The sequence below is a fragment of the Lynx rufus genome, unplaced genomic scaffold (genome assembly GCF_022079265.1).
Source record: "Lynx rufus isolate CCGP_SWC_20201006 ecotype Redwood Valley unplaced genomic scaffold, mLynRuf1.p SCAF_7, whole genome shotgun sequence".
Classification (NCBI taxonomy): Eukaryota; Metazoa; Chordata; class Mammalia; order Carnivora; family Felidae; genus Lynx; species Lynx rufus.
The window spans coordinates 18213570-18240219 of record NW_025814889.1 but is presented as its reverse complement, the minus strand read 5'-3'; the positions used below and the strand labels follow the sequence as shown (position 1 = coordinate 18240219).

The following is a 26650-nucleotide window of genomic DNA, read 5'->3' as shown; positions in this document are numbered from 1 at the left end:
ACTAAGAGGTACTTCTCTTCCCATTTTCCCCAGCTCAGGAGAAATGGCACATTAGCTGTCCTATTGCCCAAATCAGAAACTTGGAAACTCTTGATCACACACTCTTCTCTTCACCTGAGTGTCTCTAAAGCCTAGTCAAAATCTTTACACATTGTGTTACCCAGTCAATTCTTTTATACTTCAGTTGTGATACCTCCTAACCAGCCCCCTCCTTCACTCCAGTGTATTCCATGTACCACCTGAACTGCAGCTGGCAGGGGCATGATGGGCGAGGAGGGACCCTTCAAGATCAAGTCCTGCTCATCTCTCCAGACTTATTTATACATTTCTCACCATAAACTCTACACTAGTTACACCAAATATGCTTCAGGCAAACAACTTTTTCTCTATTTCTGGAACATTCTTTTTTTAAATACTTTTTTTTCATGTTTATTTATTTTTTTTTTATATGAAGTTTATTGACAAATTGGTTTCCATACAACACCCAGTGCTCATCCCAAAAGGTGCCCTCCTCAATACCCATCACCCACCCGCCCCTCCCTCCCACCCCCCATCAACCCTCAGTTTGTTCTCAGTTTTTAACAGTCTCTTATGAAAGAGAGGGGGACAAAGGATCCAAAGCGGACTCTGTGCTGACAGCACAGGGCCCTATGCGAGACTCGAACTCACAAACTGTGAGATCATGACCTGAGCTGAAGTCGGATGTTTAACCAACTGAGCCACGCTGGCACCCCTATTTCTGGAACATTCTTTAGGGGAATCAAGCATCTCTACCTCACTTGCCTAATGACAACCGTCTTTCCTAATTTGCCTCTGTGAACATTTTTCTTATTAAAATTTACAGATTCCCCAGCACCACAGTTAGGAAATACCCTATGTATTCAGTAACCCTGCATTTATCTCTGTCACAGAACTTATCACATTTTATTTTCAACTATCACTTACTAGTCTCCTTCAGGAATATATACTGTATTTACAACCTGAGTTGGTCTAATACCACATCCATCTGTATCATTAATGGCCAATACAATATGTGGCATAAATTACGTAAATGAGAGTTTATGAATGAATGAGTGTGAGTTAAAAAAACAAAACAAAACATACCCTTCTAAATCAATAGGTAAGCCCAGAATAAAACAAAACAAAACAAAAACCAAAAACCAAAAACCAAAAACCAAAAAACATACCTTTAATTGTTTGGTAAACTGTCATCATTAGAGGCTTTTATTCTGTAAATTTGCCCTAGCATTTTTTACTGTAGTTGATTTTGACACAGTTTTTTCTATAGAGTCATAACTTAATTAAATATTTTAGAGATGGACAGAAGCAATACTCTCATGATACCAGTCTATTCCTAGCATGGACTTATTTCCCTTTAGGAAGAGAACTTCCTATGTTCCTACCTCATCAAATGCCAATTTTGCAACGAGTGTCTGAAAGTATAAGGATACTGTACTTTCCTAAGCTTCTATTTAAATAGCATCCTTATTTGAAGTCAAATATCATATGACTATATTGAACTTAATAAGATTTCCATCAACCAAATTACATTAGAGCCCTGATGGAAATAGGGATAAATAATTTGGCAGGCTTTCTCTTCTTCATTCTCTTCCATTTGTTTACCTTTCTCTAAGAAAATATTATAAAACTTGACAGGTTGGCTTTATTACAGAAAGAATGTCACAGGAAATAACAGGAACATGGAAAGCCAATCTCTAAGCCTAAACTAGGAAAAGAAGTTCACTTATTTAAGACTGAACCTTTAAACATCCAAACGCTATCCCCTCTTTCTTGAATTTGTCTGTACTCCTTTTCCGATAGTTTTAATTCCTGATGTCCAACCTAAACAAGACACCAAAATAGCCTTATATTTCTTTCAATATCCACTCTTAACACTCATATTTCAAGCTGCTTTTTACTACTTAAAAATAAAAAGTGGCCATTAGCATGTGGTTTATGTAGTTCTATCACTGCCAACTATGCCAAAATATATAATATAATATAAAACCAAACAAACAAACAATTAAATGTTAGTGGTGCTGTGACTCACCATGCTTTCATGATCGCCTTAATGATTTGTGAAATTACTTCATAACCAATACTCTTCCTTCCCTACATGAAATAGGATAGTTATAATAAAAGTAGAAAGTACTGAATGCAGGACTGAGGATTTCATGTATTCTCTCAAATCCTCACAGCCCTATAAGGTAGGTATTACATGAATGATGACTGATTCTAATAACTTTTCCAAGTTTGCATAGGTAATAGGTGACAAGAATGAGATTCAAGCCTATGACCTTAGGATTTACTATTCCATGGACTCTTTTTTTTGAATTGGTAACAATTATTCTTTTTTAATGTTTATTTGCTTTGTGAGAGAGGAGGGACAGAGGAGGGACAGAGAGAGAGGTAGGGAGAGAATCCCAAGCAGGCTCCATGCTGCCAGTGCAGAGCCTGACATGGGGCGTGATCCCACGAACCATGAGAACATGATGTGAGCCAAAATCAAGAGTTGGACGCTCAGCCAACTGAGCCACCCAGGTTCTCCCATTCTATGAACATTTTTAAGTTTCTTTATTTATTTTAAGAGACTGGGGGTGGGGGCAGAAAGATGGAGAGAGAGAGAAAGAATCCCAAGTAGGCCCTGCACTGTAAGCATGGAGCCCAACACAGGGCTAGAACTCATAAACCATGATCTCATGACCTGAGCCAAAATCAAGAGTTGGACACTTAACTGACTGAGCCACCCAGGTGCCCTTCCATCCCTCCATGAACTCTTAATGACATGATATCTACCTACATAGTGGTCCAGGTCCAACCCCTAACTACATACCCCATAAAATACACACACACACACACATATATATATGTATATATGTATACATATATATGTATACATATATATACATATATATGTGTGTGTGAAATAAATATATATAAATTATATATATATTAAAGTGAATATTTGCCTAGAGTCCTATACTTGAGCCATCTTCATAAATATTAATAACTACATGTCCACAATCCATTTCCATAAACATTTGTTAAAAAGATATAAAGTCCCATTTACAGCTGCATCAAAAAATACCTAAAGGGGCGCCTACGTGGCTCAGTCGGTTAAGTGTCCACCTCTTGATTTCAGCTCAGGTCATGATCCCAGGGTCATGGGATGGAGCCCCGCATCACGCTCTGTGATGAGCATAGAGTCTGCTTGAGATTCTCTCTCTTGCTCCCTTTCCTCTCACCCCTGATCATGCTCTCTCTCTCTCTAAAATAAAATTCAACTTAAAAATATATCTAAAAGTAAATTTAACCAAGGAGGTGAAAGATCTGTACTCTGAAAACTACAAGATATTGATGAAAGAAATTGAAGACAATGCAAATAAATGGAAAGATATATCATGTTCATGGATTGAAAGAATTAATATTGCTAAAAGGTCCAAAATACTTAAAGCAATCTACAAATTCAATGCAATCCCTACCGAAATACCAATAGTATTTTTCACAAGACTAGAACAAATAATGCTAAAATTTGTATGGAACCACAACAGACTCCAAATTGCCAAAGCAATCTTGAGAATGAAGAACAAAGCTGGAGGTATCACAATGCCAGACTTCAAACTATACTACAAAGCTATAATAATCAAAACAGTAGGGTACCAGCACAAAATCAGATACACAGATCAATGGAATAGAGTGGAGTTTAGCAGTAAGCCCATGCATATACAATCAACTAGTCCATGCCAAAGGAGACAAGAGTACACAATAGGGAAGAGACACTCTCTTAAATAAATGGCACGGAAAGATGGGACAGCAACATGCAAAAGGATAAATCTGGACCATTTTCTTACACCATACACAAAAATAAACTCAAAATGGATGAAGGACCTAAATTTAAGACCTGAAACCAGACAGCTAAAAGAAAACATAGGCAGAAACTTTTGGACATTCGCCTTAGCATATTTTTCTGGATTTGTTTCCCCAGGCAAGGGAAACAAAAGCAAAAATTATTCATTAGGACTACAGGAAACTAAAAAGCTTTTGCACAGAGAAGAATACTACCAACAAAACTAAAAAGCAATCTATTTAAGGGGAAAAGATATTTGCAAATGATATACTTGATAAGCGCTTAATATCCAAATATACAACTCAACACACACACATACACACACACGAATAATCTGATTAAAATTGGGCAGAAGACCTGAATAGAAATTTTTGCCAAAGAAGTCATCCAGATGGCTAATAGACACATGAAAAGATGCTCACCATTACTCATCATCAAGGAAATATAAATCAAAACTACAATGAGATACCACTTCACACCTGTCAGAATGTCTAGTGTAAAAAAGACAGGAAATGGCAAGTGTTGTTAAGGATTTAGAAAAAAAGGAATGCTTGAGTACTGTCGGTGAGAATGTAAAATGGTGCAGCCACAATAAAACAAAAATAAAACACAACAACACAAAAAAATTCCCAAGAAACAGTACAGAGGTTTATCAAAAAATTAAAAATAGAACTATCATATATATGATCTGGTAATTTGACATCTGGGTATTTACCTCAAGAAAACAAAAACACTAATTCAAAAAAAATACATGCACCCTATGTTTACTGAAGCTTTATATACAATGCTTGAACGTTTCCATTATATATGGAAACAAACCAAAAGCCCATCAATAGATGAATGGATAAAGAAGATGTATATATACACAATGGAATATTATGCAGCCATAAGAGAGAATGAAATCCTGCCATTTGTGACAATATGGATGCACATAGAGTGTATTAATGCTAAGTGAATTAAGTCAGACGGAGAATGACACATACCATATGATTTCACTCATATGTGGAATCCAAAAAACAAAACAAATAAAAACAGAAACAGACTCATAAACACAGAGAACAAACTGCTGGCCGCCAGAGGCGTGGGGGTTTGGGTGTTGGGCAAAGTAAGTCAAGGGGATGAAGAGGTACAAGCTTCCAGTTATAAAGTAAATAAGCCACGAGGATGAAAAGTACAGGAAATAAAGTTAATAATACTATAACAACTTTTCATGGTGAAAGATGGTCATAGCAACCACAAAAAAAGATAACAAACACATAGTAGCATTCCCCCACATGAATGGCCCAGATGTAAATAAAAAAGGAAGTCAGAGAAGTTTAACAGAGATCAGAGTGACTACAAACAGGATGTTTCCAGATATGCTAAGCAAGGTCTACATGCTTTGTTTAGTAATACAATACAAACCACTATGCTATGGATCATGGTAAGACTATAGAGAAGTTTGTTTCACCTGTCAAGCTCTCTTTATAATTTCTAAACTGCATTTCTTCCCTGGCACACTGAGTTAGTGAAAATAACTCACAGCAGCTGGATTCATCTTCATTAAAGTGACAGTCAGGCACTCCATCACAAAGCAGGAGGGATGGGATACATTCACCGCTCGAGCACTGGAACTCCATTTCACCACAACGCTGAGAAGGGGGGCTGAGAGAACAATCCATTTCATCAGAGCCATCTATGCAATCTTCCTGTCCATTACATTTCCCTGAGAGAGGGACACACTGGAGTGTGTAGATACAAGAAAATTGATCGGCTTCACAAGGTGATGGCTGTGGTGCCACAGGACCTAAAGAGAGAGCAAGTCATTTTCGTATTAGGAGAATCATCACCCTGTTTAGTGTTGAAACATCATAGGATACATTTATTCTTGGGTAAAAATGAAACACTTTGATAATTTAAGTAATTTAATTTCCAGTGAGGAATAACATGAGCTCTACAAAACATCCAGAGGCTATTAGAGAATATGCCTCATCTTAACCTCAGAAACAACATTCTTTTTTTTTTTTTTTTTGAAACAACATTGTTAAAAAGGGTATCATTGTCATGAAAAATGACACATTGAAATTAAAGAAGAAATTTTGGTTTGTGCATCTTAAATTTGACCACTAAGTCAGGTTTTCCCTGAGAGTAAAGACATTTTACACAGCAAGTTAAGCACTTTGGAAAGCTGAATTCATCATTTTAGAGTTTTGTGAAGGGATTGTCATACCAGTAAATGAGTCAGTTGGATTTGAACCACATTATCTTCAAGGTTCCTGCCAGTGCAGGATTTCATCTTGCCATCCATTATGATTTCATTGGTGCTTTAGATATGGCAGCACATGACCTCTGAGCTGTCATCAGGACCGAAGGTCAAAGAGCAGTGTGACAAACCCATAGGTGACATCTACTTCTGTGACTCAGCCCTGACCAGGGTGTCAGAAGCCAAATTTCCCAAGTTGGAGGCACAAAAGTTTTTAAAAACTTGAAGATAATGTGGTTCAAATCCAACTGACCCATTTTACAAATGAGGATACTGAGTCCCATAAATTTTGGGTGTCCAAAGACATAATACTAGTTTAATAAATTTTTGACACATGAAAGTATTCTGTAGCAAAGGTTTAAATCAACTCTAAGCCAAAACTTAAAGCATGACCAAAGAATGTTGACTTGCTGCTGTTTTCAGTGGTCAGAGAATATACATAATTACACTAACATGCTGGACCATTATTAGTGGAATGGTCCTTACACTTCATATTGCCTCTGTGACAGTTGTTGATGGGCTCATCAGTATATTAAGGAAAAAAAATAGGTAATAGTGGGGATCAGTTCAGGAATCGTTTTGTATTCTTTACATTTTAAAACAACTTTTATTTATATATTAGTTAAATTACATATAAGATTATATATTATATCTTATATAGAATATATATGTAAGCTATATACTCTATTTAATATTATATAAGAATGATCTGTTTGATGCATAAACATGATGCTGTGAATTCATTTAAACTTAAATTTGCAAGTTCCTCTTCCTCCTCACTCACTCAGTAGTGGTAATGTATCTAGAATATATTTACACCCAAACTCTGCAGTGAAAGCCATATATTTCAGAGATCCTTTCATGGAAACCAGCATATTTAACTGGGGTAAAAGCGTGACTCTGAGACATTATTACCATGTTCTTATTTAACGACTAACAGGTCACAGCAGCACATACAGTTGTAGGGCTCAATGTAAACATCCTGAACTCAAACTGAGAAAGTAAGTTAGATTTAAATTTTTATACCTTCATGTATGTATGTGTGTATGTATGTGTGTGTGTATATATCCCTTTATATATATTTTCTATACCTTTATATATATAATTATATTTATATAATACAGCTCTTATAATATTTAACCATGGTCAGATAGTTTATTTTTTTTCTTTCCATTAATCTCACATTTCAGAAAATGCGACAATCCTCTCTTTTATTTTTTTCTAAAATATTTTATACACTGAACTCTTATCTTTATGAACTCACTGAAGGTTGAGAAGTTTGGATAAACTCTGTGTATGATAAAAATTCAGAATCAGATTTAGTTATACACCTAATACTTAGCTAAGGTACTAACCCTTTCTGGAAAAAAAAACATTAAGGAAGTCATTTTACCCCCTTCATGATTTTTTACTCTCCTGTCCAAAACAGTGTGTGTGTGTGTGTGTGCGCGCTCACGCGCTCTGTTACTTTTTTCTTTATATTAGATACATAAATACAAAATAATCTCTTTTATGTGGAGGCAGTGATTCCATTATTCTAGAATTATTTATATCAAAAGGTAGTCAGAACTCATTTGTCCTAGGTCCTTCTTTACAGGGAAGCTGGTGGGCTTATATTGACTTTCATGGACTTTTGTCTTGTGCTTCCCAGGTTCTAACAGCAAGATCAAGGTGTTAATTCCCACAGCTCCTGGGAAGTTTCCCAACAGTTCACAACTGAGTCCAGCCCCAGGAATTTCCCTCTAAAGTTATACACCCTCCGAGGATCATCTCCATTCACTGCCTGGTGCTCTGGGGATAAAATGGCCCGGCCCATAAGCCTCGGTTTGGGACATCTATGAAAGGGATGGTGCAGCCCCAGAACTCCCGTGACATCGTCTGAGGCCCCTACTGCACCTGCATCTCAGTCCAACTGTCCCCCTACCCAGTCCAGTTTCCTCCACTTCGCAGGGGGTGCTGCTCACAGAATTTCCAATAACCTTGTGCATGAGAATCTGTGCCTCCGAGTCTGCTTCCCTGGGAACCCGACCTAAGATACTCTCCAGCCATCAAAATGTATTTTGTTTTAAATTGAATTCCCCTGAATCACATCTCAAATTTTCCACTGAAGTATTTCTGATGCAAGAGGAACATGAACTTGCATCCCTAGGGGAGTCTAAATAGGCTCTTAGCCAGAAGCAGTTCTCCATAAGCTCAGCATTTCTCTTAAGTCTCTTGTTTTCTCTAATGAAAATTCTGTATTCTACTACATAATATATCCATGCTTTCTTCATATAAAAAAAAAAACTTCCTCCAGGTATTCAAATGAAACAAGTACTCAGGGAAGATGTAGTGTATTAATCTTCTGAATTCAATGCATTCTGCTCTATAATCCCTTTGAGAAGTTAAAAAAAAGTTCTCCTAAAATTTTAATAACGATGTATTTATTCTTGGGTGTCACCCATGGAGTTAGCTAATCATTACAGGTAATGTAATTCTCATATAATTCTGTAAAAAATGAAAAATATTGGGGTGCCTGGGTGGCTCGTCGATTAAGTGTCAGACTTCAGCTCAGGTCATGATCTCACAGTTTGTGGGTTCGAGCCCTGCGTCGGGCTCTGTGCTGACAGCCTGGAGCCTGCTTCAGATTCTGTGTCTCCCTCTGTCTCTGTTCCTCCCCCACTCATACTCTCTCTCTCACTCTCAAAAATAAATAAAACATTAAAAAATTTTTAAATGAACAATATTAATTGTTCTCTTTTATAAACTGAATATTCTCAGTACCACCTTAAATACATATTACTAAATGAAAGAAAAAGAAAAAAAACAAAGTCAATCTGAAAAGGCTACATATTGCCACATTCTAACTGTATGATATTCTGGAAAAGGTGAAACTGTGGAGACAGAAAAATGATCACTGGTTGCCAGGGGACGAGGGGAAAGAGGACATAAATAAGAGAAGCGCAGGGGATTTTTAGAGCAGTGAAATTATTCTGTATGACACCGTAAGGGTGCACACATGCCACACCATAGGCTGAATGTGTGCCCCCAAATTTCATGCTTGAAATGGGATGATATTTGGAAGTGGGGTCTTCCGGAGGTGATTGGCTCATGACTGATGGGCTCATGAAGGCAGAACCCTCATGAATATAAAAATAGCTCTTGCTACTTGCACCTAGTGAGGACACAGTAAGAAGGCATCATCTAAGAGAAAACAGCCACAATATACCTCAGAATCTGTATTTTAGCCGGTAACTCATATTTGATCTTTGACCTCCGAAATTTCTATGTTCTGATTTCCCCTAATCCCTTTAATTAAATTAAATTAATTAATTAATTAATTAATTTAAAAATTTTTTAAAATGTTTATTTTGTTTTGAGAGAGCGAGAGCAGAGGACGTGCAGAGAGAAGGGGAGGCAGAATTTGAAGTAAGCACCAGCTTCTGAGCTTCCAGCCCAGAACCCAATACAGGGCTAGAACCCACGCGCTGGGAGATCGTGACCTGTGCTGAAGTTGGCCGACGGAGCCACCCAGCTGCTCCTCTCCAAATCCCTTTTAAAATTCAACATTTAGGGGCCCAGTCAGTTAAGCGTCTCGCTCTTGATCTCAGCTTAGGTAAGATCTCACAGTTCGTGGGTTTGAGCCCCACACGGGCACGCTGCTGTCAGTGTGGAGCCTGCTTCGGATCCTCTGTCCCTCTCTCTCTGTCCTTTCCCCACTCATGCTCTCTCTCTGTCTCAAAAATAAATAAAAGCGCTGAAAATAAAATACAACATTTAAAATATGCGATACTTTGACAAATATAGTGTGCATAGGTCAAGCACACTGGCCCATGACTTACCATGCCCGGTGAGCTATTTAGTCGGGTTGTTTAGAAACAATGGAACTGAAGTGCAAAGCCAGTGAACACACGAGGGGAGGAATACCAGATCAGCCCCAACCCTAGGAAGCTTCCTTGGAAATGCATGTTGTTCACTATGTGAGAGAGTTACTCTGCGCGACAGCATAACGTGATCAGGGCAAAAGTGAAACCAGGAAATCAAGCTGAAACAGCCCATTCAGTGCCCACAGTGTCATTTTAATATGCCCCAAGGAGCATTGTTAGAATAGGGGAAAAAAAGAAAGTAAGTAAGAGAGATAGAGGGCGGTTGCTCACAAATTGGAGATCGTGAAGGAGGGAGAGAGAGAAAAGCAGGAAGAGACACTCCAAGAAAATGTGGACTCATTTTGACAATACAATTCACTGTTGAATTTAACGTTGCTTCTTCTTGTTGTTGTTAAGCCAACATTCCTGAGGCTGTATCTGATTAGAGATATTGACCAGACCTGATGCTGGGGCAGGAAGAGGAAAAAGGCTGCTGTGAAAATTTAGTGTACATGCATGCACACACGCACACGTAGACACACTAATATACTCTCTCATATTAGCTGTAGGGGAATGGTTCTCAAATGAATTATAAGTCTAAAGTGTGCTGGGATCAATAATAAAGTCTATCTCAAGTTGTAGCTTGCAATGGATTTTCTCTCTGGATGTTAGAGCTGATTCAAACCTGTACCAACAATAAAGTTACACTCACTCGCTGTACCCCACCAAGTATGCTTCCTCTAGTGGGGAATAGGTGTGCCTTTATAGCGAGCATTATAAATTATACATAAGTCACTGCTCTCTTGTCTGTATCGCATGAGGAGTATGATAAACACATGAGCACTTGCTTCTGTGTGTTTCAACGGGAAGTAAGTTAGAAACACTGCTTTACAGTGCAGGGGATTTGTAGGCAAGCTGATTTTGAGAAAAGTGATTCTGAAGCAAGCAGAAAATCCCACAATCAGAGCTATACTAGCTCCATCAAGAAGTAAAGTGAAACCAGAAAGAGAAAGAAAGAAAGAAAGAAAGAAAGAAAGAAGAAAGAAAAAGAAAGGAAGAAATAAAGAAAGAATCTGAAACCAGCAGAAAATCCCAGAATCAAAGCTATACTATTTCCATCAAGAAATAAACTGAAACCAGGAAAAGAAAGAAAGAAAGAGAGAAAGAAAGAAAGAAAGAAAGAAAGAAAGAAGAAAGAAAGAAGAAGAAAGAAAGAAAGAAAGAAGAAAGAAAGAAAGAGAAAGAAAAAAGAAGAAAGAAAGAAAGAAAGAAAAAAAAAAAAGAAAGGAAGAAATAAAGAAAGAATCTGAAACCGGCAGAAAATCCCACAATTAAAGCTACACTAGTTCCATCAAGAAATAAAATGAAACCGGGGCGCCTGGGTGGCGCAGTCGGTTAAGCGTCCGACTTCAGCCAGGTCACGATCTCGCGGTCCGGGAGTTCGAGCCCCGCGTCAGGCTCTGGGCTGATGGCTCAGAGCCTGGAGCCTGTTTCCAATTCTGTGTCTCCCTCTCTCTCTGCCCCTCCCCCGTTCATGCTCTGTCTCTCTCTGTCCCAAAAATAAATAAACGTTGAAAAAAAAAAATTAAAAAAAAAAAAAAAGAAATAAAATGAAACCAGGAAAAGAATGAAAGAGAGAAAGAAAGAAAGAAGAAAGAAAGAAAGAAAGAAGAAAGAAAAAGAAAGAAAGAAAGAAAGAAAGTCTGAAACCGGCAGAAAATCCCAGAATCAAAGCTATACTAGTTCCATCAAGAAATAGCAATTCCATCCTTGCCACCATATATTTTCCAGGTCTTTACCCATTTCTTGCTCTGACTTGTGATTTCGTGTTGAGTTTGGACATTCCAAGTCAGAGATGCAAAAGTTTCAAACTTCTCTTGAAAATACAGTGACATCTTAATGTCCAAAGAGTTAATGGCAAGAGGTATGTATTCAATAAACAGTTCTCAAATTGATGAATACTAAATCAAGGAAATTTTACTTTCCTTGATAATAGGCAGTTAAATAACAAAAATGGATAAAATAATGAATGAATTGACAAACTATTTCCATTGGTTTAATAAGCCACAAAATAGGGTAGATCAGAAAAAGAGAAACTGGGAAGTTATTTAAAAAATATCCTCCCAACGGATTTTAATAAACCTTTACCAACTAAAGCTATCATACATTCATATGGACATTATGGGTTTTTACCAACTGCTTCAGTAATTTCATGAAATTTTACATAAAGGACTTTTGCAAACAATGCTCTCTCCAGATATGAATAAATCTGCTCTTTTTGTTTTGTAGTAAGTCTCAGGATAGGGAAAAAGAAAAACAAAAACTAAAACTAAAACTAAAACACCTGAGATAAGGGGTGAGGAACTGGCATTGTTAACTAACTTCCATATTCCCAGTAACTAAGACATTCCTCTGATCACCGCCTTCTGCTTCATTCTGTGCTCTACAGAAAGTTACGATTCCTGATGTTTTGGGTCTTTCTTTGTTCTACAGGATGTTGAGTTTCACTGTTCACTCACTTAGTTTGGGAAGCAGTTGAAATACCTTTCTTATAGCAATGAAAATTATTTCACACTGATAATTTACACTGAAACACAGTGAATGCTTTTATGATTTTCATAGAAGTTTAATAAAAACCTTAAGTCTCAAGGATAATCTGATGGATTTTTATCTTTATGATTAATATGTTTAATGAAAGAAAAATTGATTTCCTGTTTTGAAAGGAACTTCAGTTTTAAAGGGCAGGAATTAAGCTCTTGCCAAATATTGCCATACTCAATGACATAAATGGTAAAATGTTCATTGCAAAATACATCAACTATAAATTGGTAATTGTCTCCAACATATATCTTATTAATAATACTTAAAAATATCACAAAAAGATCACTGTAGGACTATAGGAGGGGGAAAAGATTTTACACACACACACACACACACACACACACACACACACATATAAATACTTCAATTCTTCAGAACTCTTGATTGGAGGATATTTTGAGTTATAATTTTATGTTCCTATTCCCTGAAGGACCCTTCATAAAGTACAAAAATTTCCATTTCTTTTTACATTAATAATAGTTATCTCTAATTGGGAGTATGACGGAATCATTTTGGTCTTATTTAATTTCAATATCTAATAGCTGAAATATTCCCAGAAAGATGGAATGTGACCTCTGTTTGGACTAAAGGAAACAGAAGTGTGTGGCACTTATAGAGATATGTGGGGAGCATGCAGAGTATATGATAAGTCAGGAGGGCTAATCTGGCTTGTCAGAAGGGCTACATGAAAGAGAAAAGTCAAAAGTCTGACAGAAGAGACAAAAGTAAGGGAAATCTAAAATTTTCCAGAAGTTGGATCCAGAGTGGAAGCTGATAAGAACCCGAGATGCCAGATGCCAAACAGAAAGTAATCATTATTTTCAAAGTGAAGAGCTATAGCCACTCAAGGCTAAGCTAAAATAAATACAGGAGAAAGCTGAAAGAAATTCAAAATTTATATATAAATTTTGCGCAGGCACGCACATGCACACACCGGAGGGTTGTCTGAAACCATGAAGCTCTTCACTAGTGATAGAAAGGTGGAGAAGGCCTGGCAGGGGATATTGAGCAACAGAAGCAAAAAAAAACAAGAACAAAAACAAAAACAAAACAAAAACAAAAACAAAAAACAAAAAACATGAGACTGTGATAGAGGAGTGAATACTCGACCGCTGGATCTCCTGCTCTCCCCCAGCTCATATGGAGGTTGCAGACTTGAAAGAAAATCAAGAATATATTTATGGAAAATCAAGAGCTGAGGAAACAGAACATATTTCAGAGGCCCCCAAAGAGTTATCACTTCTACTCAACATCAAGGTTTGCTACGATTATATCAAACCGCTTCCTAACTACAAAACAGTGATAGCACGATAAATGACTGAAACTGCATAAATGAAGAATTTTCTGCCATCATATAACCCCAAATAATCTAAAACGTGTGTGAATGTGGGAACATATATAAAAATATAAAATGGTAGAGTTGCTGCTGGTCATTTGTTTCTTGTCATGAAGCCTGGAACCCAGAGAGACCCTAGTGGATAACAGATTCATTCCTATTTTATCATTTCCAGATGGTGCTACGCTCCTGGTCAGATATATCTATGCTAGCGTGACCTCTACTACACACGATGTTGGACCAGGTTACGTACTTGACCTAATTTAATGCTATTCACTTGATGGCTCTATCCCCATATTAACTGCAACTTTATTTAATAGTTTAAAAATTCCCCAAATGCTGAACTCTTGACTTCTAAATTCGGGGCCATTATTATTAAATGCATTCCTTTTAAAATTCATGCTTCGTATTGCTTCCAGTATACATTTCCCAAAGGAAGATTCCTGCTCAAAAATGGTTCTCTAGTGCCTTACAGGATTAAATCCACTGTCCTTACAGGATGAAGTACCACTGTCCTAATGCCTGACTCAGCCTCACCTATGTTCTCCCTATCAAATCTAAAACTGCCAAGGAATAATGAATGTTTCAGATATGATGGTATTATACTCTTTGCTGGCTGGGAAGGGACCAGGAAAGAAAATGTCATTGTCAATCCTGTGAGTGGGAAAACTTTTACTTAACAGAAATATTGAGTATTTTGGCACCGATCAGTTACTAGATTTTTTCTCTAAGTGTAGAAGGCTTGAGATGGAGAGTGGGAAGCTCTCTCTCCATCACACTCCATATACAACTGAAGGACATCTATAAAGAGTTTTAAGCAATCTGTGAGGGAATGTTGTTCAATTTCACGCACACTTTGGAAATAGCTGCTGTACATGTCTCGGGAAGGTCAAAGGAGAGAGAGATGATGGCTGGTGGTAGAGAAGACCACTCAGGAGTCAAATATAATTCTACGTGGTCTTTCAGAGACCTCTCAGTTGTAGTACTTGACCACTTCTATAAGCCAACCAGAGAAAGTGGTTGTGATACCACAACTTCCATTAACAGGGCACTGGCACTAAAGACAGAGATATACATAGCTGTTTAATTGAATCAGTATTAACTTTTGAGAAATATTAATAAGTAGCTTTACCTAAAGTTTGTAGTGTTGAATTACCATTACTTAAAAAAACACATAATTTTTAAGACTAATTTTTGCCTTTCTGATAAAATGATTAAAAGTGATTACTAGGGGCTCCTGGCTGGCTCGGTCCGCGGAGCATGTGACTCTTGATGTTGGGGTTGTGAATTTGAGACACCCATTGGGTGTAGAGATTACTTAAAAAAACAATCTTTAAAAAAAGTGATTACTTTAAAATATATTGGGTTATCTTGTCCCATGTGCGATTCTACAGAAGGCATGACTAACATTATGTTAATTATATTACAATCAAAAAGACCAGAAGGGGCAAAAAAGCAAGGTCAGTATATTTTAGAACTTGGGCTGATTTCCTAATTGATTAATCATGTGCTCCATCTGGCATAAAAAATCTAGCCCACCATTTCTTTAGACCTGTTTTTACCAAAACCTGGTTATTTCTCTAACTTCATGTTTTCTATTTTAAGTTTATATTAGCGAAAATAACTCATACATATAAACCCATTTATTCTTTGTTAAACCAAGAAAGTTGTGTGTTTTATTTGTTTGTTTTCTATTTTTCCCATTTCCAACTGTTTCCACAAAGAGTGACCAGTTCTTTCTGGGTAAAATGTTCTCACATGCCAGTAAGATGTTATCAGAAAAACTGTTATCAGAATTGTTGAAGTCACCTGATTTTTAATTTAAAAAAACTTCTTACAACAGATTTTTTAGTGAAGCAGTGTCACTTTCTTACTCAATTTCTTAGGCAACAAACAAACAAACTTGTTTTCATAAAGTCTGGATATTTTCCAGATAACAACATATGTGTTCCAGAGAATCAGGAAAACCATAATAAAAGTAGACTCTAATAGCCCAAGAGAACAAAACAGAGCCAAATTGACCTTGGCAATGAAAAGCTCCCAAAATCTCTCAGACACACTTGGCCTGGTAAAACAGTTGGCCTGCTGAGTATTTCTGAGTGAAAAGAAAGGATTTAGCAAAGGTTATGATAATTTCCAAAAATGACTAGGAATTTAGGAATTGATTATTGTTTCCATATGATAGAGAAATTACTAAATCACCACATCATGATTATATATATATATATATATAAAACACACATATAACACACATATATATATAACACACATATATAAAGTATATATAAAACTTATACATTAAATATTATGTACACATTTATATGTCATACATACATAGATGCATATGTTTATATGATCATAAATAAATATGTTTATATGACAACATCAGTGTTCACATAAAAGCATTAATCTTTAAGACAGAGAGTTAGAACAGTAACTTGTGGTTTATCTTCAGGTTCAGTATAAGGTACTTGTCAAATACAGGCTAATGGAGTATGGTTCATATTGGGACTGATTTTTCTATGGTTTTCATTTGGATTTCTTCCCCCTAATTTAAAACATTCCTTCCAGCCTGACGATCAGCAGGAAATCAAGCAAGAACCATTGCATAGTATAATATTCAAGTTTCCCCAAATGTAGTGAAGAGGGAATCCGGGTCTTGCTCCCATAAGCCTGCTTGGTATTAGCTTTTAGTGCCATTTTCTGCTTCTTGTGTTGTGTGTGTGTGTGTGTGTGTGTGTGTGTTCCTTTAAATGTAATGTCCTTCCCAGAGTAAAAAGGAATTATCCCATCCTTTGATAAACTATGAGGACTTCATGGCCCAGAATAATAGATATAAAGGCTAACAATATCCAAAAGCCAGTAAGTGAACTGGGGTTGACTGATTTTCATTTTCTTTCAGCTTTTTGTACATTAATCACTATTAATTTTAAAATTAGACCCATGATCACTAAATGAATCAAAATTATAAGAATGAACCATACATTAAAATGTTTTAAGTAATTTCTCTACAATTGCTCTACCACTTCTGATATAAAATGAATGTCTACTCTGTATCATATACTGATTTAAATTTATTTTATATTTTTCTCCAGCAACCTAAAAGTTAAAGATCACTCATTGTCACTAGAATTAAAACACACACACACACACACACACCACCACCACCACCACCAACAACAACAACAACAACAGCAACAATGACAGGATAATGGCAATGGGGATTTTTCAACATAGAGGACCCCAAAAATGACAGAAAATAAGCTATGCATATCACAAAATACCATGTAAGATATATTAGAGGAGAGCTGCAAAGTTCAAGTTAAGAGAATCTGCAAAAGGGGCTGGCTTCCTGTGGGGAGTATTAAGGATAAATTCATGAAAAAAGGTGGCTTTGATCTGCCCTTGAAAGTGGAAAAGCATTTATACAAGAGGAGGTAAAGCGCAGGGCATTCCCAGCCAGAGAAGTGGCAGGACTAAAATCATGGAAGTGAGAGAATATGGGGCACAGCTGAATAGAAGCAGGAGGTCCTACTTTAAGGGATTATTTTATGGACAGAGACAGATAAGACAAGAGTTGTACTAAAGGATAAGAAATACATTGAGTATGCAATTGAGAGCCGCTATGGATTTTTCTTCTTCTTTATAACTTGTATGAATTTGTATATTTTGATTAGTTTCCCGTTTATTTCTTCTCTCTACATTGAAGTACAGACAGATAATTTATTATTCCTGGTCAGCTTTATAATTTGGTCCATATACTGCAGACAAGCTTGATTATGATTAAAAGAAGAAGAGGAATGGCCATCATGCAGACATGAATGATGTGGAGATTAGATATGAAAGAGTATAACTTTTAGGGGACTCTAAGTATGGGCTTGGTCAATGCTATGCTTCCAACCAGCTCTTTTAATTATGATGGAGTGACACAGGGACCATTAGAGATTGTTCATAGTGTGCATGGCAGGGGAGTAGATAGACCAGCTTCCTAAACAAGTCTTCAAAGACAGTGGAATTAGCCAGTTTTACCCTCTGATTTAGTTCATCTTACTTGCTTCCCTCTCATTTTTCTGTGTTAGATTTTCAGTATTACATTTAATTTTGGAACTTAAATCCTTCCAATAAACTTAGCTTCTACTTAAGTTAGCCCTAGTCAGATTGTGTGGCTTGTAATAAAAAAAAATATTTTTGATGTGTTGAATAAGAAAGATGTAAGGTCTACTTTTCTGGAACTTACTTTATAATAGGTGCTAGAAGATGAATTTGGTAGCAGTATAAGTGACAGTAAATTAGATAAATCAGTTATGCAGCCATTATGGAGATTCCTGTGAATAATAAGGATGCCTTGAACTAGAGTTTGGGCAGTAAAATGGAAGCAGGGGGTGGGGCGCGGGAAGAAGGCAAAATCTATAGAATTCGCTGCTTGAGGTGTGTTTAGAGTAAGGGAATGCAGGGGTAAACACACACACACACACACACACACACACACACACACACACCAAAACAAAAAAACTTATATTCTTATCTTCCCTTCCAACCCCAATCCAGGACAGCACACAGCACATTCTCAACAAACACTGACTCAATAAAGGGCAGGCCTGCTCAAGTTCACAACACACTGTGCAGTGATGAGTCTTCTCTGACTACAATGACACCTCTGCTTTCACCTGCTGGCCCTAACCCCTGAAACCTCCTTAACTGCACCCCTCCTCCTTCTCCCTGGACTCTCTCCCTCTCTTGGTCATTCTCTATGCATTCCTTCTGCTTTCCTGATCCTCTTGTACAAATCCAGTCCTGATCATAAAATGGCAGGTTTGGAAGGGACTTAAGAGATCATCTACTTCATTTTCCTGATGATAAAACATGGTCTCAAGAGCTAAAATGATTTTCTCAAAATTATACATTTAGGCATGATTTAGACTCATGTCTCCAATATTTTAGTCCATTTGTCACCTCTCCACCACTCAATACATGTTTGCTCCAAATGTCAGATATAACACTTTAGGTAACTACTCTCTCCATACCTTCAAGTAGATCCAATGAGGTTGCAACTGTTTATTTGGTGGTGTTTCATGCTCCCTGGCATGTCACTATGGGGTTCCACATACCCCCATTTGAGAAACATTGGTTTAATGCAGGATTTTCTAAAAACATCTGCTTGAATCAACCATGAAGCACTGTTGTAAAAACTATGCCTAGAGATTCTGGATTTTGGATGGGGACGGGGTGGGGGGTTGGTGGAGGCACTTCTTTTACAGAAACGTACAGAAAGAAGACAACTTGTGGTTTAATGCCAAACGTCTTACAGTTTCTTTTTTTAACTACCCTTGAAAGTATAATCTGTTCTGTAATATAGTAGGCAACAACCCAATTATACTGACGCAAATGTTAGAGATCCTGCTCATACGATCAGTTATAACCATTACTGTGATTATTTAGAATACTGACGTTTCAGCCCATGTTTCCTACACCTTGTGATGGGTTCTGGAGATGAAACAGACATGTTTCTCCTGCTCTTGAGGAGCTCAAAATTAGTCGGAAGTGATAACGCATGTATGTGTACGTACATAAATGCATGTTTGCATGTGTGTGACAAAAGCTAAGAAGAAGTAGGGGAAGGAAAGAAATGGAAGGAAGGACAGAGAAGGCTTCAATGGAATGGTGACTGGGAGGAGCTAAGAATAGAAATGACCAAGAACATTTACTGTTGGAAAGACAGAGGTTTGTTTTTGTTTTTTCCCTCAGACACATGGTGACAACAAAGAGTGTGGTTGTGGATACAGGCACATTTGCAGGTGGAAAAGAGGTTTAAGGGAGTTTGTTACAAACGGCAGTTATTTTCTATTCAAAGGATACGGGAACATTGGCAGAGTGAACAAAGTTCAAGGGAGCAGCTGGGAGATTTGAGAACTGTTGTAGAAAAGCAGTGCCAGGAATGGGAAAAAGATGTGTGCGGGACCCAGGACTGCCCAGCTAAGGTGATAAACCAACATTTTTAATGGCCTCAACAGCATGACTAGCAGCAGCCTGGGAAAAACAAAGGGTTATAGTAACCCAGTTTCGAAGACTGGTAAGGTCATTATGACTGAGAATGACACAGATACTTGTATTTATTCTACAGAGTTGGTCTGATAAATAAATGTGTTAATACATGCAAAGTAGTCAGCACAATGCCTGGCACATAATTAGAACCCAAATTTATCTCTAAAAAATTGGACATAAAATAATTCAAAGTGCTGACTGACAGTGGAATTGAGATGTTGGATCATTAGACCTGGGATTATTAGCGGGAAAAGTATAAAGAAGCTGTTTTATTGGGGGGGGGGGGGCGGGAAGCAGGAAGTATTGAGAATCTGGGATTATATTTTTTCTTATTATGCTGGAAAACAGGTTTAGGAAGAGTAATCAGGAAGTAGAGGATATAATGATCAGATGAGATTTTCAGCCCTAAAATTTCAGATGGGATGATAGGACCCAGGATGTAAGTGTGGGAGCTGGTTATGGAGGAGGAAGACTTATGAAGGTGACTAGAATTGAGAAGGTTAATATTTCACATAGGCTGAATAACCTGGAAGGTGAAATTGCCCAGGATTTAGGTTCCAGAGAAAAACCATTAGTAGGATAAGAACCCATATCTGTGGCCTTAAAAAGAAGAAACGTTTTTACGTTTTTAAATTTTTAAAAATTTTTATTTTTTTAAACTAATCTCTACACTCAATTGGGACCCAAACTTACAACCCCAAGATCAAGAGTTGGATGCTCTACTGACTGAGCCAGCCAGGGATCCTCAAAAGAAGAAACTATTAAATAGTTCTATAAAAATAAAATTTTGAAAGAGGCATAGCATAGCCATAAAGGCAATAACCCTATTATTTAACTTTGAAAATCTGAAGACTTTATAAAGAACATATGGCTACTTCAGTGGGAGCGTCGTAAACAGCAGAAATTCAGATTTCAGTTCAGGGAATGATTTCTTACAAAAAGAGTTACTGACAAGATTCTAGGATTCTTTATTGCATAAAGAATCCTAGAATTCTAGATTGTACCGTAGAAACACTGAAGAGAAGGGAAATAGCCTAGAGAATGAGGGAAAGTGAATGTGGATGGAAAAGATGGTTTGGAAGACGATGGGTGACCAGAAGAATCTTTACCTTGTATACTATTGCGAACCTTCAGAAATAAAGAAAGCAGACAATAATACTCTTTTAATAGAATTAACTTTCCTCTATGTCTCTTAAAGAACTGTAATTGAAGTAATTTGGTTGCCTAGAGGACATGAAAACTTTATGGTTAAGCTCATTGTCAGAAAAACTTTACCTCCTACAACATATTTTGTTCTTCCTTCAATGGACGAATGGTACTGTACCTGGACGCAAATGTTATTCATCAGGAATTCCCAGTTCTTCTATTTTTAGATAGTAAAAACAACACTTGCACATCCCATCTACTGACGAAATTACTCACCTCCAAAGACACATTCTGGGGTGAAAGAGATGTCATCAAGGGCTACCAAAATGTCTTCACTTCCAGCCAAATCAGCTTCAAATGCCACTTTAAATGCACTGTTACTAGAGAGCGGTACATATCCATACATCCAACCAGTTCTTTTATTTCCAATCACTGACCACACCAGGATGTTGAGCCCAGATTCCTCAATGGTATATACCTAATAATGGGATGGAAAAAAAGAAAGAAAGAAAAGAAAAGGCAACTCTTTATGGTTTGCATGTTGTACATATATGGCATCCTGGTTTAATGAAAGAATGGAGTCTGGCAACGTGACAACACAACACCTTGACTATGATATTTCTATCTGTACGTAAGGGGATTACAAAGTGAGTTGTGTTTTCTTTAAGTTGTTAGACCTTCGTTTGGTTTGGTGTTGTCATGTCAATTTCTGGGTATCATATTAGGTATGGCCAAAACCTAAACTATCTTAAGAATCTATAAGAGCTGGAGAAAATATTAAACTAGAATTTCTCATTGCTAAAGGACTTTGTCCATGTTTCACTGAGGTTGTTTTAAAAGAAGAGAACGCTTACAGTAAGTGAACATGATCGTATACATATTTATGTATATGTACCTATGTGTGTACATATACATACGCATTTCAGAAGCCAAAACAATGTGCAGAACATATTATTTTCACAAACAGGAAATCTTCCTGAATTAACTAACATCAGTATCTAAGACCTTTTTTTTTAAGTGCAAGGACTAACATATTTAACAAATAAAAAGTGAAATAGCAATAAAGTTAGCTTTAAAACCAACCACCATGCCAAGTCCCAATAATCTTTTTAAACTGTAAAAACAATTCAAAACAAAACAAAAAATGCCACTTCCTAGTGCTCTTCAAAAAAATCTGTATTTTAAACAACAACTAAAACAAGTAAGGTTGTAAACATATTTTTCTGTATTACCTTTTTGTACCTAACTTTCAGTTATCATTTCCCTAGAAATGATAGTTATATATATTACAGTTTGTAATATAATTTAATGATCACTTACACAACTTTCTTTTACACGGGAAAAAAATATGACCCAGAGGAAAGAAAACCCATGGACAGTAATTTTCTTCTATCGCAACGGTGTTTTTGTCCAGTGACATTCCTCCCTACTAAAAAAGTCTTACTTTCTCTCTTAAGATCAAAATTTATCTAAAGATAATTTATCCTATAAAAGTTTATCCAAATTTTATACTACCAGGAAAAAATGATACCACTCATTCTGTTGCATGTAATGTTAATACTGGCATTCCACAAATATTCCCAAGAGCCACTAAATAATCTAGAGTCAGAAATTAGCACGCTGCTAATGTTCACTATTACAAAAAGTCTAAGTCTGAAATCCATAGATATTTATCCAAAGGATACAAAAATGCTGATTCGAAGGGGCACACGCACCCTGATATTTATAGCAGCACTACTGACAATAGCCAAAGTATGGAAAGAGCCCAAATGTTCATCGACTGATGAATGGATAAAGAAAATGTGCTATACACACACACACACACACACACACACACACACACACAATGCAATATTAGTCAGTGATCCGAAAGAATGAAATCTTGCCATTTGCAATGACATGGATGGAACCAAAGTATATTATGCTAAGCAAAATAAGTCAGAGAAAGACAAATATCGTATGATTTCACTCATATGTGGAATTTAAGAAACAAAACATATGAACATAGGGGAAGGGAAGCAAAAATAAAATAAAAACAGAGAGGGAGACAGACCTTAAGGGACTCTAAAATACGGAGAACAAATTGAGGGCTGCTGGTGAGGTGTTGCATGGGGGGATGGGTTAAAAGGGAGATGGGCGTTAAGGAGGGCACTTGCTGGGATGAGCACTGGTGTTACATGTAAGTGACGAATCACTAAATTCTATTCCTGAAATCATTATAACACTATATGTTAACCAACTCAGATTTAAGTTTAAAAAAAATCCACCTCTTAATGGAAGCTAAAACAATAAAAAATACATCAAGATGATCATAGACAAAGAAAAACAGAAAAAATTGCCCAAGGTTAGGAAACATGAAAAGTGAGATCTAACATCAACAGTGTGGAAAAGCACACATTTTCTAGCAAAAATCACTTTTTATATTGATTCCTCAATAAGCGAAATAAGCTGAGTCAATATGAAAGGAATTTGGGTCATTTGAGTGTTTCCCATCTCACACATAAGCAAACACTCATCCCAAAGAGCATTCAGTTCAAGAATCTGGTGGGTACCTATTTCTAAAATTAAATTAAAATTTTTAAAAAGAATTAAAAAGGTAAGAAGCTTCCAATTCAATATAATAACAGGACAACTTTACAAAATCAACCTAAATTGAACTGTCTCAGTCTCTCTCTCTCTTTTTTTTTTCTTCATAAATCCTAGGTTACATCACAAAGATTTAAAAGGGGATGGTTTTATTTTATTTATTTTATAACTCTTTTTCTGGAAAAACCAATTTAGAAGATCAAATTACATGAAAATAAAACCCAATACTTCCTGTTTTTCAAAACCCTAGTATAAATGTATTTTATTAATATATCTATTTTTATTGTTTTTCACCTCATTTTTCTCTCTGCTTTCAGTCTTCTTAATCTTCAGTTGATCTTACATGCTCATGCCAAATTCCATTTCCTCCATCCTTCTTTTACTCTGCTTCTCCCAAATCCACCACCACATCCCTGCCTGTTCTCCCTCCCCCTGCGCCCCATCAAGCCTATCAACTCTCCAATAAACTTCAACCCATGTCATCTCATTATTTCACCCTAGTATAGTCCACATTAATTCTGAGCAATTTCACCAATTCATTATTTAATGCCAGTGAAACTTTTTGACAATCTCATGGGCTGTTTCAACCATAACATGTATTGTTAAATTGAATAATCTGCATGTTATGTCCAGTGTTTCTGTAGCCACAATGGCCAATGGTAAAAGTAAGAGGATCATGTAAAGATTCCAGATAGTGATTTTTTTTAATATGGCCAATGAGAAACCCACAAAAGGATAACATTATGTATTTCTGTCTTTCAATGAAAATAATGTTCACTGTCCAGAAAAATTGTTGTGATAACCATCAGCAAAATAATTATGTTTAAAAAACTTTTTAGGGGCACCTGCATGGCTCAGTCAGTTAAGTGTCCAACTCTCGATTTTGGATCAGGTCATGGTTTCATGGTTCCTGAGATCGAGCCCCATATCGGGCTCTGATCAGCTCAGAGACTGCTTGGGATCTCTCTCACCCTCTCTCTCTGTGCTCCTGAACCACTAGTGTGCATGCACATGCACACACTCTGTCTAAATAAATAAACTTAATTTTTTTTTAAAACATTTACTTCTTTGAAAAAGTAGAATGGCTAATATCCTTGAAAAATAGTTTAATTTGTTCCTAATTTTATATTTTATCACACATATTTTACTGAAAAACAATTTATGTTGCAATAATAACTTACTATTTGAAATAGCTTCTCAAATCTGCAACTGGACAAATAATTTGGCTACTTCTATTTTGATATTCTAAATTTTGGTTGGATGCTTACCCATTGATATCATAATAGTCAACATTATACGTTATAAAACATTTTATCATGATTTTTATCACAAAACAAAATGGATTCAAAGAAATATATAAGCATATTATGTTTAGACATCATAATCAAGATTATATTATATTCAAAGATGATGTCATAACTGAAACTATTTATGATACAGGGCAGGGAAAACTTGAAGAGAACTTGCTATATCAAAACACAGAATAGAATTATGTGTCATATACATACAAATATTATAATAATATCCCATTAAATTTATGTTAAGTTTTTTGAGGAGGAAACTCCTCCACATTTATTTAGGACAAGCATACCTTTGGAGGAAAATATCAACAGATATAAAGAGGTAATAGAAAATATGAGTGTTAATAATTAAATTACAGGGGCGCCTGGGTGGCGCAGTCGGTTAAGCGTCCGACTTCAGCCAGGTCACGATCTCGCGGTCTGTGAGTTCGAGCCCCGCGTCGGGCTCTGGGCTGATGGCTCAGAGCCTGGAGCCTGTTTCCGATTCTGTATCTCCTTCTCTCTCTGCCCCTCCCCTGTTCATGCTCTGTCTCTCTCTGTCCCAAAAATAAATAAACGTTGAAAAAAAATTAAAAAATAATTAAATTACAGGACAGTATGGGAATGAGAGAGAAGCTATTTCGATAATGTCCGAGTATGTAGGTTTTCCAGGTAAAAAAATTGGAAGAGTCTGAATAGTAGATTTTCCTGAAGTTCCTCTCCTGAAGCCAGTCACAATCTCTAAGGGCCTACAACACAGAAGGTAGGCTGATGCTGACTTAAACTCTCTTAATGGACACTTCTGGATATTAGAAACAATTTATCTATTTCACTATATATTTATCTTATTGAAATTAGTGCATGAAATGCATCAGTAAGATGAAACCTTGCCTATACATGGTCCCAGTAATTCCCAGCTATTCTGCTAGATGTCTGTTCATTAATCACCACTGTTAGCACAAAGCAGTGAACTGAGCTAGCCTTAATCCATATCGGTGCAGTTTCTCTTGATTCATTTGCAAACACTTTAATTTATATAATAGAAGAAAGAAAAAATCAAAAGCAATGAAAGAAGAAATTTGCCTCAAAAAGAAGTTAGAGGCTATAAACTCATTTAATTAAAGATAGAAATAATCCATATTAATGAGAATTTAGTACATTCACATACATTATGTTATGTGAACCCTACTACACATGTGGGCCTATTGACTGCCCTCTACAAATCTGGATTCGAGTTGTAGACAGATATTAAACAATTCATTAGTCGTACACAGCACAGACTTACAGTCCTCCATATAGCATGTAAGGAGATTAGAAATCATCATTCCAGTCTTCGCAACAAGGAAAAGGCTGAGCTGAAAACCAACAATTGTTCTTAGATCCATCAGATAATTATTGTCACAGAGTAATCATGACCACTGCCCCCCCCCAATTTGGGGAGAAAAATAGGCAGACACAAAGAATCACAACTTACCAGGGCAGAAGCCCAGGCAAAGAAACTCCTGTGGGAACCAGTAGTAGGGTAGGAGAACCTGGATTGAAATTGATGAATTGCTGGACTTGTCACTATGGATAAGTTTCAAAGTCAAACATTCTTGAAGGGATCCCACACTTTTGTGAACTTGACTTCCAGGAGCCCCACCAGTCTCTCACATTGAAAATCAGAGAAAATTTTGGCAAATAAAGAGGAAAAGTAGCCATTTTGAAATATACACAAAGCATTCT

General features: G+C 36.7%; 1 protein-coding gene across 1 annotated transcript in view; it reads right to left on the bottom strand.

Annotated features, from left to right (window-relative positions):
• Positions 1 to 26650, bottom strand: part of MALRD1 (MAM and LDL receptor class A domain containing 1) — a 794572-nt gene that overhangs the window by 145488 nt on the left and 622434 nt on the right. Inside the window, exons 34-35 of the mRNA XM_047066301.1 lie at positions 21336 to 21537; positions 5370 to 5633 (exon numbers count right to left, since the gene is read on the bottom strand). Coding sequence (XP_046922257.1) covers positions 5370 to 5633; positions 21336 to 21537 — 466 coding nt within the window. The remainder of the gene's footprint in view (positions 1 to 5369; positions 5634 to 21335; positions 21538 to 26650) is intronic.